General features: G+C 34.2%; 6 protein-coding genes across 6 annotated transcripts; 3 read left to right on the top strand and 3 right to left on the bottom strand.

Annotated features, from left to right (window-relative positions):
- Nucleotides 1–694: 694 nt before the first annotated feature.
- On the top strand, nucleotides 695–2,471 carry LOC123314287 (luciferin sulfotransferase). Its single transcript, XM_044899460.1, has 4 exons — nucleotides 695–1,145; nucleotides 1,337–1,436; nucleotides 1,651–1,804; nucleotides 1,861–2,471. The coding sequence occupies exons 1-4, from the start codon at nucleotides 728–730 to the stop codon at nucleotides 2,374–2,376; spliced, it is 1,188 nt and encodes a 395-aa protein (XP_044755395.1). The 5' UTR covers nucleotides 695–727; the 3' UTR covers nucleotides 2,377–2,471.
- A 164-nt stretch (nucleotides 2,472–2,635) lies between these two features.
- LOC123314288 lies at nucleotides 2,636–3,880 on the bottom strand. Its single transcript, XM_044899461.1, has 2 exons — nucleotides 3,383–3,880; nucleotides 2,636–3,329 (listed from the first exon to the last, which is right to left on the bottom strand). Exons 1-2 carry the CDS (start codon nucleotides 3,660–3,662, stop codon nucleotides 2,743–2,745), a joined length of 867 nt encoding a protein of 288 aa, XP_044755396.1. The 5' UTR covers nucleotides 3,663–3,880; the 3' UTR covers nucleotides 2,636–2,742.
- A 1,209-nt stretch (nucleotides 3,881–5,089) lies between these two features.
- LOC123313289 (troponin C) lies at nucleotides 5,090–7,393 on the top strand. The gene is made up of 6 exons (XM_044898107.1): nucleotides 5,090–5,221; nucleotides 5,386–5,413; nucleotides 6,429–6,572; nucleotides 6,642–6,761; nucleotides 6,821–6,952; nucleotides 7,218–7,393. Exons 1-6 carry the CDS (start codon nucleotides 5,219–5,221, stop codon nucleotides 7,247–7,249), a joined length of 459 nt encoding a protein of 152 aa, XP_044754042.1. The 5' UTR covers nucleotides 5,090–5,218; the 3' UTR covers nucleotides 7,250–7,393.
- A 342-nt stretch (nucleotides 7,394–7,735) lies between these two features.
- On the bottom strand, nucleotides 7,736–10,758 carry LOC123313286 (NCK-interacting protein with SH3 domain). The gene is made up of 8 exons (XM_044898105.1): nucleotides 10,605–10,758; nucleotides 9,847–10,533; nucleotides 9,533–9,786; nucleotides 9,161–9,363; nucleotides 8,931–9,034; nucleotides 8,654–8,875; nucleotides 8,161–8,333; nucleotides 7,736–8,103 (listed from the first exon to the last, which is right to left on the bottom strand). Exons 1-8 carry the CDS (start codon nucleotides 10,627–10,629, stop codon nucleotides 7,915–7,917), a joined length of 1,857 nt encoding a protein of 618 aa, XP_044754040.1. The 5' UTR covers nucleotides 10,630–10,758; the 3' UTR covers nucleotides 7,736–7,914.
- Nucleotides 10,759–10,866: 108 nt separating this feature from the next.
- Nucleotides 10,867–12,249, top strand: LOC123313288 (rRNA methyltransferase 3, mitochondrial). The gene is made up of 4 exons (XM_044898106.1): nucleotides 10,867–11,274; nucleotides 11,328–11,575; nucleotides 11,628–11,774; nucleotides 11,831–12,249. Exons 1-4 carry the CDS (start codon nucleotides 10,913–10,915, stop codon nucleotides 12,244–12,246), a joined length of 1,173 nt encoding a protein of 390 aa, XP_044754041.1. The 5' UTR covers nucleotides 10,867–10,912; the 3' UTR covers nucleotides 12,247–12,249.
- Nucleotides 12,250–12,324: 75 nt separating this feature from the next.
- Nucleotides 12,325–13,892, bottom strand: LOC123313359 (protein rogdi). Its single transcript, XM_044898218.1, has 7 exons — nucleotides 13,678–13,892; nucleotides 13,544–13,615; nucleotides 13,349–13,483; nucleotides 13,132–13,295; nucleotides 12,959–13,079; nucleotides 12,699–12,908; nucleotides 12,325–12,643 (listed from the first exon to the last, which is right to left on the bottom strand). The coding sequence occupies exons 1-7, from the start codon at nucleotides 13,711–13,713 to the stop codon at nucleotides 12,572–12,574; spliced, it is 810 nt and encodes a 269-aa protein (XP_044754153.1). The 5' UTR covers nucleotides 13,714–13,892; the 3' UTR covers nucleotides 12,325–12,571.
- Between the last annotated feature and the right edge of the window lie 354 nt (nucleotides 13,893–14,246).

Here is a 14,246-nt window from a genome sequence, read left to right as displayed (position 1 = left end):
AACTTTCACCCAATAATTTCTGTAAATTATAGACATATAGAAGAGTTGAAATATAATTCCCACTTTACCTCTATGATTTGAAATAACTTATGCAGGGGATAAATGAATAGTTTCGAAAAAATTTGAATTGAATTTGAAGGGTGATAACAGTGGGGTCTTTCCTTTACTTTTTTTTAGCGCCGCCAGTGCTTAGAGAGATGGTATATGAAAAGCAACTTATGAATTCAAGTGAAAGACCCACGTATGGATAATAATCTGCCTTTTGCACCCGTGTTACATCTATTCTGTATTCAAATTCACAATATACATTACCTACTACTGAATCTCATTTCTAATACAACAAACCTACATGTTTTCCAATATAATGTGTGCCTGTTTTTATATTGAACTATAACTCGTAAGAAGTTTAAACGAAAGCGAACGTTCCACGTAAAACCAAACCAGTTTGAAGAGAGGAAAGTGGATTCCATATCATACGTTTTCATTGAGCGAACATCATCGAAACAGCGCCAACATTACTGATATTTTCACAAACATTATGAAATTCTGCTGTATTCCGGGTCATGTCCCAACTAACATACAAATACATTTCAACCGATGGGTTTTCCACAATCCTTCACCAATTTCCTCTAGTGGCCTCACATTTTAGTTCTTGGAACAAAACTGGTGTGCTTCTAAGATTGTTGGAAAATTTCCACGCGGCGTTCAAAACATTCCGAAATTATTCATGATAAACAAAATTGCCCATAACTTGCGACATTCTCCTGAACTTGACATAGAAAGCGAGACCTCAACTTTCGCACCAGGAAGAAAATTGGAAACATGCGAGATTCGAGAGAGGGACCAGCATCTCGCGTGTAGAAGAGAAACTCTCATCTCCGTTGAATTTCACCGAAAGAATTACGTTCAGTTTCAGTATACCGAGGAACACTATTACGATCGGTCGACGATGAGTTTTACGGTGAAACCTATCGAGGGAGAGTACGCGGAAAAGCTGGACAGGGCGTTCGGTGTGAAAAACGCGGTTTTCGAGTACAACCCCGGAAAATGCCTCATGCCCATCTATTTTTCCGAAATAGCGCAACAAGTGTTAGACGCTCCCATCAGAGAGGATGACGTTTGGTTGATCAGCTTTCCTAGAACTGGTGAGTATCTCAAATTTGAGATCTTCTTAAATCCAAGAAGCCTTGGGCTTACTCAGTATCTGGATGGTTGACCGTCCTGGTTATAACTTGAAACAAGAATTCAAGTCACACTCAATGTGTTCCTTAAAAATTGCATATGTGTGTTCTATTCATGGACTCGAAATTATCACTTATAATTTCTGTTCTTTCAGGATCTACGTGGTGCCAAGAAATGATATGGGCTATTGGAAATAATTTCGATTTTGAGACAGCAAAGAACACAGTGCAGCAAATAAGAGCGCCGTTGATAGAGTAAGCATGTGGATAATTCAATTTGTTCGAAATCTGTTCATCTAATCTGGATCTTTTGTCCAGGTCTCAGTGGCTAAAGGACATAAATGATTCAAAAGCATCTCTCTCTCTCTCTCTCTCTCTCTCCAGTGCATAGCACATTGCATCTATGTTTTTTCCACTATATGAAAGCCATATTATTCTCTTTTTTTCGAACTTTTTTGTCCTTTTTCAGGTTGTCCACTGCTCTAGCCGAATATTACGACACGTTAGGAGCCCTCATTGGAAATTCCGTTGAATATGTCGCTAACCAGCCGTCTCCACGATACATCAAAAGCCACTTACCATTCCCATTACTGCCAACACAACTGGACAAGATAAAACCAAAAGTAGGAATATCATAAAACCGTTTCCAAAGACCACCATCTAATGAATTATTTTTTAGATTATCTACACTGCCAGAAACCCGAAGGACCTGTGCGTCTCCTATTTCCATCACTGCAAGATGTTCCACAACCTCAATACGACATTCGAAGAATTCTGCGACCTCTTCATCAACGATCACACCCCTCTGGGCTCTATCTGGACTCACTATCTACCTTTCTGGAACAAGCGACACGAAACGAACATACTATTCTTGAAGTACGAGGATATGAAGAAAGATTTCAGAGGAACTGTTCGAAAACTGGCAGATTTCATGGAGAAATCTATAACGGAAGAACAGATTGACAGTCTTGAAGATTTCTTGAGTGTCGATAAAATGAGGGAGAATAAGGGGTGCAATTTGCAAATTTTGATAGACACGAAACGTGGAAAAGACTACTACAAAAAATCTGGACAACATTTCATAAGAAAAGGTGAAGTTGGTGATCATATAAATCATATGAGCCCAGAAATGATCAAGAAGTTCGATGACTGGATAGCTCTCAATACAAAAGGAACGGGTTTAACCTTTGATTAATTTATATATTTTTTTAATTTGACCTGGAAATGACGTTACTTTTGATTTTACTTGTATTCATCATCACTTGATCATTAGTGAAGTACAAATTTTCTTATGTGAAATTATTCTTGTTTATTATAATATAATTTTTATTACTAGCCTTTCCATAAACTTTCTATCAGTGGAAGAACCAAAGAACCAACTCAACTCTTGGCACAATTTGGTTCACTTACCTGTTTTGAAAATGAAAATTTGCAAGGGAATTGAAACATGAACATTCTTATATAAACAAAAATAAATTTTATTCTATAAAATCATGTGAGAACTAAAAATCAAATTCCATAGGAAATATACTCAGTTGACAACTTGAAAAAAGTAAAGATTCTAAGAATGTTCAATGGAGGGAACAAAATCATAAGGGTATTGATCAAATTCTTCAAAAATCTCTTCCATGAAAGCGATATAGCTATTGATACTCTTAGGCCTAGAAAGTTTCTTGATAAATATATAACGATTGTCTTTATAGGCAGACACATTTCCTAAAACCCAAACTCTATCCCCAACATCGATTTTGCTGAACGTTGGTGAAATATATTCACTTTCTTTGGCTTCTTCTTTAAAGTATTGGAACATTTCAGAGAAAGGGCCATCATCATCACTACTATCAGAATTTTCTTCAACTTCTTCAACATCATCATTGATATGATCTTCCATATAGCACCTTATTTGACCTGTTCCATCATCAATCAATAGCGAATTTTTCTTGTTACTTACTTTGACCTCTGTTACTGTTCCGTAGATCATTACCGTTTTGAAAATGTAACCACCAAGTTGGAGACACCTTTTATGCTCTTCAGCCAAAAAGACGTGGACAATGAATAATTGCATGACCCTACCATTATCTCCATCTTCTAAGTTGCTCTCCCAATCGTCCATTTCCTCATCGAAATCAAGTTGCAATAGAACCTCATCTAAAATAGTACTGTTGTTACTTTAACGAAACCAAATAATTTAAACAGTATACCTTCATTTCTTTCAGTATCTAATTCAATAGTGGCATCATAGTCTCCTACATAAAACTGTTCACCTTCTGCAAGTGGAACCACAAGTGAAGAGTCTTCCCTTCCATCCAACCATTCAAAACTTGTCGATGCTGCAGGATTATCATGATCCATTTCAGTATTGTCACAGATTTCGTTAGTCATTTTTCGCATCTTGATCACAGTCTCTTCAGTTTCACACAAAATCCACGATCCGTCGCTCATCCATTTGTTCAATGAATCCTCTGGGTTTTCTGCACTCATTCCGGCAAATTTAAAAGTTGACCGTTATGTTGGGATGAGCGGATGAGGTTAGAACAAACATAACCCAAAGATATCTTTGACATAACCTCCCTTCAACCTCAACGAGAGGAGAGTATGCAACCGGTAAAACGGGGATTGTTATACTACCGCCTACTATTGGTTGCATACACTTACCGTTGTATAAGGAATTATAAAGAATATTTTCCCTTCGTAACATAACCCAAAGATATCTTCGACATAACCTCCCTTCAACCTCGACGAGAGGAGAGTATGCAACCGGTAAAACGGGGATTGTTATCCTACCGCCTACTATTGGTTGCATTCACTTACCGTTGTATAAGGAATTAAAAAGAATATTTTCCCTTCGTACCTTGTCGATATTGTAATAATTTAAAAGTTTCAAATTATTACAATATCGCTGAGGAAGAAACTGTTTCATCCTATTTGATATTATTTCTTATTTCAACGTTTCCTGTTTGTTTTTCTTTTAAATGTATCTCTGTTGTGGACTTATAACACATGGGTAAATAGTTCACCGAAATAAATGGTGTACAAGGTCATACAAGGTATTTTACCTAATGATTCTATAGGAAATTCGCACCAAAAAAGTTCATATACAGTATATATGAATATCTTGAAAACTATTATCGAAATCGAAAATTTTTTCATGCGTGTACTTTCAATGAATTTTGATTAAGATGTTTTCAAATTATGTTATGTTTTTAGTGGGAAAATTATGAAACCTTCAAAATATAACATTTTAGAGAATACTTTTGGACCAAACTGATAGGAACTTTATTTGTGTTGCAAATTATATGCCTGTAGATTCAATGAAAATTGACCATAGGTAATATGGCTTGATATGGTTACAAATTTATTTTTTATGGTAGGATTTTTTGCCTAGGAGTTTCATAATATTTGAGATGATATACCTACGGAAGATTTTCAACGTAATGTTATGCCGAAAATATATGAGATTGAAATGGAGAAGCTTCTGCGTGTTATTTTCTGATTCGTATAGTTCCAGAGGATGTGAATGCTTCCTTATAGCTTTTTGTGAGTCCGATTCAGCACAATTCGAGATGAAACATAATACTCCAGCACCTACAACGGAGTTTTTCTCGATATAGTGCCAGAAAAGCAACGGTCGATTTCACAGGCAGACGAACTGTATTATAGACTTATAAATAAACCAGAAAATTATCGTGTAAATATGAGAATTTTGTGAAACGGGTTAAATAGTCGCTTGGTGCGATCTCTCAACCGGGGTTCTAAAAATAAGGTGAAACCTCTTGGAATTGCAGCCGTTTTCCATGGCGACGTCCGTTTTCATTGGTGGAAAAACGGTAAACATTGGATTTACGACGGATGTGGTTCTGCCCAGATTCGAAAAACATCCTCGCTCGAGCGTGGGCGCGGTTTGAATTGTAGAAATCCACTATAATGCGAAATGGTTCATATTGAGGGAGTGGAGGCGCCTAATTTTCAGTTCGTCTAGAGACCGCTTGATTTGAACGTAAATTTTTGTACGCGACTAGTCAAGACATAATATCAACATGGTACGTACACAAATACGTAGTTATATTCAAAATCAAAGGGAATTAACTTCTATTTGAATTATATTATATAGGAACTATCATGTTGAGAATTGAAGAAAAAGAGGTTTTTTTATATAGAAGGGATTTAATTTTTGATAGCGTAATAAGTGCAAGTTTTTTTGCAGGATGAACTCCCTCCAGAACAGATCGCTGGTAAGTTTTTTCAGATATTATTGAATTTAAACTGACTGATCTTCATAAGCGCCTATTTTATCGTTTTTGCTTATTGTTATATGAATTTCTAATGATAATATGCAGATATAAAAAAATCATTTAAATTTAGCAGCTTTTACACCATAAAGTACCTACACCTACTCGTTTCATAAAGAAACATTAGCTTTGTGGGTATTCAATGTTTAATATTAATATTCCCACAAATTCACTAGATTTTTTCTTTAAATTCAGTCTCCAAAATTGATACCTGTTCACATTATTTTTCTCATAACTCGAAGCATCAACAGAAGATCTAGAGTTCCATTATTGAAAGCGAAAAGCTTCTTTTCGACCGCAATAAATGTTTCGATTCAGAAAATGTTACTCTTTCTGCTTTTCTTGGTATATCTCGGATTTCATCGGATACAAAATAATATTGACACAAAATCAACCTTCTAATTGATAAAGATGCTTCACACTACCAATAAATCAACAATATATATCTCGTTTTAAATTGCACCCATGCATCGGCATTTCTTCAACATTGTATCGCAAGCCAGACATATCTGCGTATTTGGCACAAGCTGTATATCTTCTGAATCACAGCTACGAACTATTTAATTTTACTGTCAAAAGAGAATGCAAGATAAATGCAAAAGGTGGGTGGTTCTATGTGGAAAATTTAGTTGAAATATCATAAATAGCAACTGTTGCTCCATTCAACATCTATTTTGGTACGGAACAAGGTGTAAACACAGCCGTGCAATATCATGTTACTGTTTACTCCCGCACTGCCATAGATATACAGGCCGTGACTCCAGGTTTTCAAAGAAAGCTACGTAGGAAAACGGCGCATATTGAAATAGAAAAATTTTTGATCCGTAGATATGATGCAGTTTTAGTTCGATTATTTTTTCATTATATTTTGATGGAGGACTTTTGAATCAGTCAGAAATTCATTAAAAATATTTCGATAATCAAACAAATCCTGGTTTCAATGTCGAAAAACTTACAGTCCTCCGTAAGGCTTTTGAAGCTTTCGACAACCAAAAATCTGGCAGCATTCCCTGTGACATGGTTGCTGACATTCTCCGTCTGATGGGTCAACCCTTCGACAAGAAAATCCTAGAGGAACTTATCGAAGAAGTAGATGCCGACAGTGAGTATTACAAAATTCCCCGAGTGCGAAGCTATCAATAATAACGAAACTTCTTAAATTCTTTCTTAGAATCTGGAAGGCTGGAATTCGAAGAATTCGTCACCCTAGCAGCCAAATTCATCGTTGAAGAAGACGATGAAGCTATGCAGAAGGAACTGAAGGAAGCATTCAGGCTTTACGACAAAGAAGGTCGGATCTATCGGAGCTCGAAATCGAATTCTAGACTAAATTAATTTTTTTTCAAACAGGAAATGGATACATCCCGACTACTTGCTTGAAGGAAATTTTGAGGGAACTGGACGACCAACTGACAGACAGGGAATTACAACTGATGATTGAAGAAATTGATACTGACGGTTCAGGAACTGTTGATTTTGATGGTAAATCGTTTATTTTTTAGAAAATATCTCTACGATTCACTTTACCAATTTTTTTATAACGCGCCTTGCGAAATTGTATGATAATACTTTGTTTACACTGTCAATTCACGTGAGTCCTACAGCCTGAAATAAAAAAAGGAGGAAGTCCTTCGAATAAATCAACTTGGAACAGCATAACCACGAGTATATTTGAAATTTAAATATTCAGATAGATAACAATGATATTTTGATGTCACAATATTTGTAACCTTATAATTTGTTTCAGAATTCATGGAAATGATGACAGGAGAAGTTTAAGCAGCCAATTTTTTACATACATATATATATGAAATATATATTTCAGTACCTTGAATCTTGTTAAGTTTCAAAAAACCAAATAATATTTATGTACGTTAAATATTTATATCTTATTTATTTATGAAAATAAAGAATCAAATATGAGTATATTTTTCAATTAAAAAAAAATCATTGTGACCCTTTTGTATTCGAAGGTTTTCTTGGTGCTCCTTGAATAATTAGAAAATTGCTATAATATCATTATTTGTACTTCGAGTTCATAAGAGAGTTGCAACTGAAATAACGAAGAGATCATGTATTTGTGCATTATTTAATTAAGGTAATAGTGGAAAAAAATTGATCACTGATAACGATAACATGCGTTACAATATCTTAACATTCATATATAGTTTTTAGAATATTCTCAATAATGTTTGGCATACGTATAAAATAATTTTGAATTTCAGCCAATGGAAAACTGGAATCGAATGTAAATTGAAATCGCGTTGTTTTGAAGAAGTTTTTTCTGTTATATTTTCATTTTATTTAAATATTTCATCTAAATAATATATAAAAAATATAGAATCACATGCTATTGCATCGAAATGGAAATAAATGTCTACTTAAAGCTAATATGGCCATGTAAAGTCGGTAACATAATTATATAGATATAAAAACTTTGGAATTCATTTGAAATACTGTGGAAATTCGTTTGAGATCTCTCGGACCAATTTTTGATCTTTGGCACTAACCCTACCTTCCTCACAGAATATTCTAGTGAAACACTTTGAAATCTCGTCGATCCTGTGCCTGTGTTCCTCGTAGTTAGTATTTTTCATTATCAACCTGCACAATTGTAGGTATTGCGTTCTTCGCTAAAGTATAGAACGAAGCATAAATAAACATAATTTAAGGAATTTTTAGGTACTTACCACATCATCGGGAGATAAATCCGAGATATTTCTGACTACAATATCAATTAAAACCTTGATGTCGTTTGTGTAGAACAAATTAGCTGTCTCTTCGCTATTGAATAAGTCGATGAAGAGTTTCAGCAGTGAATGGGGTGGAGCGGGAGTATGATCAAATATTCGGATTGGATCTTCTGCAAAATGGAACAATAATTTATAGAAGAATCTAAATACACGGTGTTTCACCACAAAGAGTCGTGAGATCACGAACAACATTTTTGCTGAAACCAAATATTTTGTAGAATTAAGAAAAAAAATCCGAAAAGTTCACGAGTTTTTCTCAGGGTTGCCAAATGGGATTTCATTCTTTGAATATATTCTAAAGTTGTGGTCGAGTGTATTGAAGAAATTAAATATAATAAGGCAACAATGCTTCTCACGATCTCATTTACATGACTATGTATAATTTATTCAGCTTATGGTGAAACACCCTACCACCCCCACCAAAAGTTACCTTCTCTATTCAATAATAATAACAGTTTCTCCGTGAAAAATTTAGCTATATTTCTTTGAGACAAAGCGACCATGACAGGATTCTCATCATACTCTTGAAATTGCAGGTTGAAAGATATCACGAAATTCAAGAAAAGATCGGGTATTTGGTCGTCCACATCAGTATCGGGGGGATTTTCAATATTATCCAGTATGAAATTGAGAAACTGAACCCCAAGAAGATCTGAAAAGAGGGCGATTAATCACGAGATAATTTTGATATTGTTCGTTCTATTTACCTAGATTTGTTACAGGCATTGGAAGACCCATTGAGAAAATCATTGTTAATAGTAAACACGAATAATTTAATTTCGGTATATTCCTAGAGTTCATAACCATATCCCTGAAATTTAATATAAGTTAATGGAAAATGGAAACTTTTTACTCATTTAATTTTTATCCCACCATAAAATAGTTAATTTGAATTTCATACGTTCATTCTTTGTTGCAATTTGAAGATTCTATTCACCTTGCAAGTTCTCCAGGTAGAACAGAGTTCAACATAATATCCACAACCGTCTTATCAAGACTACACAACACACCAAATGCTTGTAAGAGGAGTTGTCTTATGGACCATCGAATTTCCATTTGATAATACTGAATTAACGTTGTGATGCAGTGATACTGATCATATGAAATAACATGTCGTGAAATACTGGCATCCGCATTTGACTAAAATATGGCAGTAATTTGCATTTTCATTCATAAGTTTTAGAACAACAACGAAAAAAAGAGCTAAAGTAAACTACATATATTAAATTTTGCTACTTGAAATGTAGGAAGAGAAAGTGAATTCATTTTCCAGATGACTTCGACTGAATAAACAAAAATTGTATCTTACCAGAATCGAGATAAGTTCTTTTATATACTCAGTAATAGTTCCCTCATCCTCATGTAACATCCAGCTTCTTTGTTGGGAATCTTCTTTACAAGAAGTAAGTTCGTTGAAAATCAATCTTAACCTACTGGCATCGTGTGTCTGTTCAATTTGAACATCATCCACCACGAGTGGTGTTTCAATATGAGACTGAATGGTACTAAGGTAAGGAAAAACCGATGCAGGCAACAATTCATGTAATCCTTGAATGACTGTACCTATAAAAGTACTCAATATCAGACCAAACAAAACCTTCCCATTTTCAAGGATTTATATACCTACTGCTATCTTCGACATTTCATGGGACAATTCTGTATTGATTCTTACACTTTCAACTAGATCATAGACACTTTGATGCGTTATAGCAGGTGAGATGCTGTAACAATTGCTTGTTAGAGATTTCCTTCGTTGTGTGGATAGACTATCCGACTTAGAGTCGTGTAAATTCTCCAAGGACTTTCTCATATTTTCTCTACTCAACATTCTGTTCACCACAGGTTTGGCACAGTCTTCCTCTAAGTTTTTATCGAAACTACAATTCGATTCCACATTCATTTCAAGCTGACCATCAGAATTTTGAAATATTAAAGGTGGCATATCACCCTGGGATCCAACTGTACTCTTTTGTATTTCAGGTAGCTGCTCAAGTTGTTTTTTGATCTCTGTTAATTTTTTAATGGTCTTTTTTCTATCGGTAGTGGTACTTAAAGCACAATCCTCATTTCTAGACAGGGAATCTAAACAGCTCTCCACAAAATGCAAGTAGAATGAGGGATTAACTGTTAATGTTTCAACATAATTGGAGGGAATGTAACCTGTTTCGCCCTTGCCATTTATCACTTCCCACCAATTTTTCTTTCTCGTATTAACCTGATTTAGAATGAAGTATTCATTATTTCTAAAGCTTAGCGTTCTGGGATATGTAGCCTTAAAATCGTAGAGGCTGTGGAGCATATCTAAATTGCCTGAATAAAAGAGTGGTCATCATTTTATCTAATTTACACTTAATTATTGAGTTCTGTAATTTGAACTTTACCTTCCAAGACTATATTTTCAGACATTTTTTGTGTCTTTTTCCCTGTGAAGTAATATTTCAAGGTAAATTATAAAAATTTCTACTAGAATACTTAAATGTTTTCAAATCGCAAAATCCAATACATGTTGTCGCCCTTGTCAAAACAACAATCAAAACAATAATTTTTTAAATTAACGACACAGAGAGGTCACTGATGAATTGCATAAGAAGGAAACTGTGATTTTTCATATTTATAGGTTATTATTTTGAAATTTCCATTTCCATACACCACTACACTAGGCCAGGCATATTTCAATTTTAAAATAAAAATGTTTATTTTCAAGTTGGTCGTTAGTGAAAATGTTCAAAAACTCGCTAATTTCCAACAAATACGATATATGCCAAGGTGGTCAAGTAGAACACCTAAAAGAGTGTATTATCCTGAAGAAATGGAAAAAGATGTTGAGATGGAATTAATTCCTAGCAAAGATAAAAAGGAACCACCACAAAAGTCTGATTATCCCATTAGTTTTAGTTTCAACTCCAAACAAATGAAATCTGAACAAAGAATGCCTACCCTACGAAAAATGAAGAAACAAAAAGAATCCACAACGGATATGTTAGAAACCATAATAGATGGTGATGGTAATATTATATTCACGAAAATGAAAGATAATGACCCCAGGGTTGCGTATGTATAGCAAAACTAACTCTGCAATAACTTGATCCCCAAAATGTTTTCAGGAGGGTGCTATCAAATTTGAAGTCAGCAAAATCTCTTAAAAAACAAGAATCTTTCCTTGTGGAAGGGAAAAGACTCATAAGTGAAGCTCTCAAATCCGGTTGTAAATTGCAATATATATTGTTCAGTAGAAAAGATGATGTCGATGAAATAAAACCTGATTTGCCTAAATTAGGTGCTCAACTCTATAAAATGCCATATAATGAAATGCAGATGTGGTCAGAGTTGACAACTAGTCCAGGAATAATGGGTACTTATGAATTCATGATACTTAGAGATTGATTCATTGTTTTATTTCATAGGAGTGTTCAAAATACCTGATGTGGGGGAAACTAAATACTCTCTACCTGTGAATATTATTTGTGATAATATACGGGAACCTGGAAATCTAGGCTCCATTTTGAGAACATGTGCAGCAGTAGGATGTAAAAGTGTCATTTTAACCAAAGGTAACTACTTGTTATATTTTTATCTGAGCTGATGCTAACTTATTGTTCCAATGTAGGTTGTTGTGATGTCTGGAATAGCAAAGTATTGAGAGGAGCAATGGGGGCCCATTTCAAAATAAAAATCGAAAAATTGGACTGGAAAGAGATAGAACAAAATGTAAACACCACCTCTTGGTTTATAGCAGACAATAGTTTAGTAAAAACATCTAAAAACTCATCTATGATCTTGGATACAATAAACGAGATTCCTATGGAAGCCTATGATGAGCTAAAATACATAGGCACGCAAGAAATGTCCTTGATTATTGGGGGTGAAACTGAAGGAGTAAGCCAAGAGGCTTATTCTCTTGTGCATTCTAAAGGTGGCTTAAGAATAAACATACCGTTGGGAAATAATGTTGAAAGTTTGAATAGCAGTACTGCCTTGGGTGTGTTATTATTTGAAATGAGGAGACAAATAAAGACTTCATGATAACTTGTAATTTTTTCTACCATAATCTTTTTGTTCCACATAAAAATATCATACTATAATTAAGTCAAACATAAAACATTTTTGCTGTGGAGTGCTTTATTCAAGTAACCACATCTCAACATGGATAGAGCAAGCATAATATTCGAGAAAAATCTCTAATAAATAGAAATACTAATATTGTCATTACATGTTTCATAATATGAAAATAAATATAATACTTTAAATCCTATCACTAATTGAACATAACCGAAGAACTGGAAATATTAAGTAGTATGAATACTTATAAGATTTTTGAATTGACATCAAAGAGTTCTTAGTAAACCCTTCAAATTCCTGGACCAGGACTGGAAGGTCTAGAACCCACAGTGAAATCCTTGTATTGCGAAAAAACACATATCTGAAATGAGGGCAAGAATTTATTTGAAGAGAAAGTAGATGACCTGAAATAATACCTTATCTTTCAATTGTTGGCAGAGCTGTAATCCAACTGTAAACAATACCAGAACTTCATTCAACCAAGGTACAGGGTACTCTGCATGACTCGAATCATAGCTTATATTCCCATGTATATTCGTTAGTTGATATGTAGCGAATATTAATTTGTGACTTTGTATGTAAAATGAGATTGCTGTATCCTCAGGAATATTTGGATTTAGAGCTTTCTATAAAAATAAAAATGTATAATTTGAAACTCTAAAAATCTTAATCCTACCATGTTTCTGCTATTCATCAACTCATCTATAGCTTTCTTCTTAGGAACTATCAAACTTGTTCGCCCCCTCTGTAGACTTCCCAAAATATTCCCTAAAATATGTAGAACTTCATCAGATGACCTGAAATTGAAATGTTTTAGTTATTGCAACTTGTTGCTTTGTAGTGTCTAACTTGAATTTATAATTTTTTCCCACATCATCTATATGATATATAGCTTGCTGGAGATGATTGGCAGCATCTTGAACTTGTTGCAATTTCCATGGGTGATCATTGTGTATAGCAGTATGAACCATCACCGGATTATTAGTTTGTCTAGTCACTTTGAAGTTAATATCCTGAAATAATTGTTCATCGATTTCTGATCACTGTTTTTTCGATTTATACTTACAGCATGTGTAATACTGTCTCCGGTGAGTGTTACAAGACACTTCAATTGGTCTGATGGAACAGAAAGAACAAATTTTTCCTGTTTGCTTGAATTGTCATGTCCATACAACTGTACAGGAAAACGTCTAGCACATTCCTTAAAAAGATCATTACGTTTAGATCAGTTTTTACTACCAACTCATATCTTTCAACTTACAACTAATATTTGATGTACTTGGTCCAACCCTTTGTGAATTTCTTGATTCAAAACCCACTCGAATTCGTGTTGCTACAATTCATGATAATCGGCAATAATTATCTATCAAGAAACAGCAATTATTCAAAACTTACCAAATTTAAAGCTTCAGCCCTTTCACAATCAACCATTTTACTCGATATAACGCACTACTCGAAATTATTCCTTTTCCGAATGAGGATTGTATATGGTAATGTGTAAATTGAACAATGATTATCGATTTGAATTTATATGAAGGACAAGTTTTTAAAATGCAGTGTTAATTGGGTCGAATTTCAAATTATTTTCATTTTCATCAATAATTTCTATGGTACTGCAAGTTTCTATGGCACTGTGACATGTGTCTCAAGGGGGCGGCAAATTTAAAATATAATTCCTCTCCGTATAATTTGAATAGAAGATATATATACGCATAATTCGACGTTATTACTAAATATCTGATTTGTAATATGCCTATTTGGGGAACATTAGAACTACAATACTCTAGATAATTTCTATTGATCAATTTTTCAGCAATTGATCCTTATAAAATGAAAATGAATTACTTATTGTAACGCTAATATTGAAAAATTCCGGATTAGGAAAAAAAGTTCAAGTCTTGCTCAATAGCATGAAAAACATTAGTATTTTTTGTCGTCCTATAAATATGAGGGCTTCATGATAT

The sequence above is a fragment of the Coccinella septempunctata genome, chromosome 5, assembly GCF_907165205.1.
Source record: "Coccinella septempunctata chromosome 5, icCocSept1.1, whole genome shotgun sequence".
Lineage (NCBI taxonomy): Eukaryota > Metazoa > Arthropoda > Insecta > Coleoptera > Coccinellidae > Coccinella > Coccinella septempunctata.
This window is presented reverse-complemented; position numbering and strand designations above follow the sequence as displayed.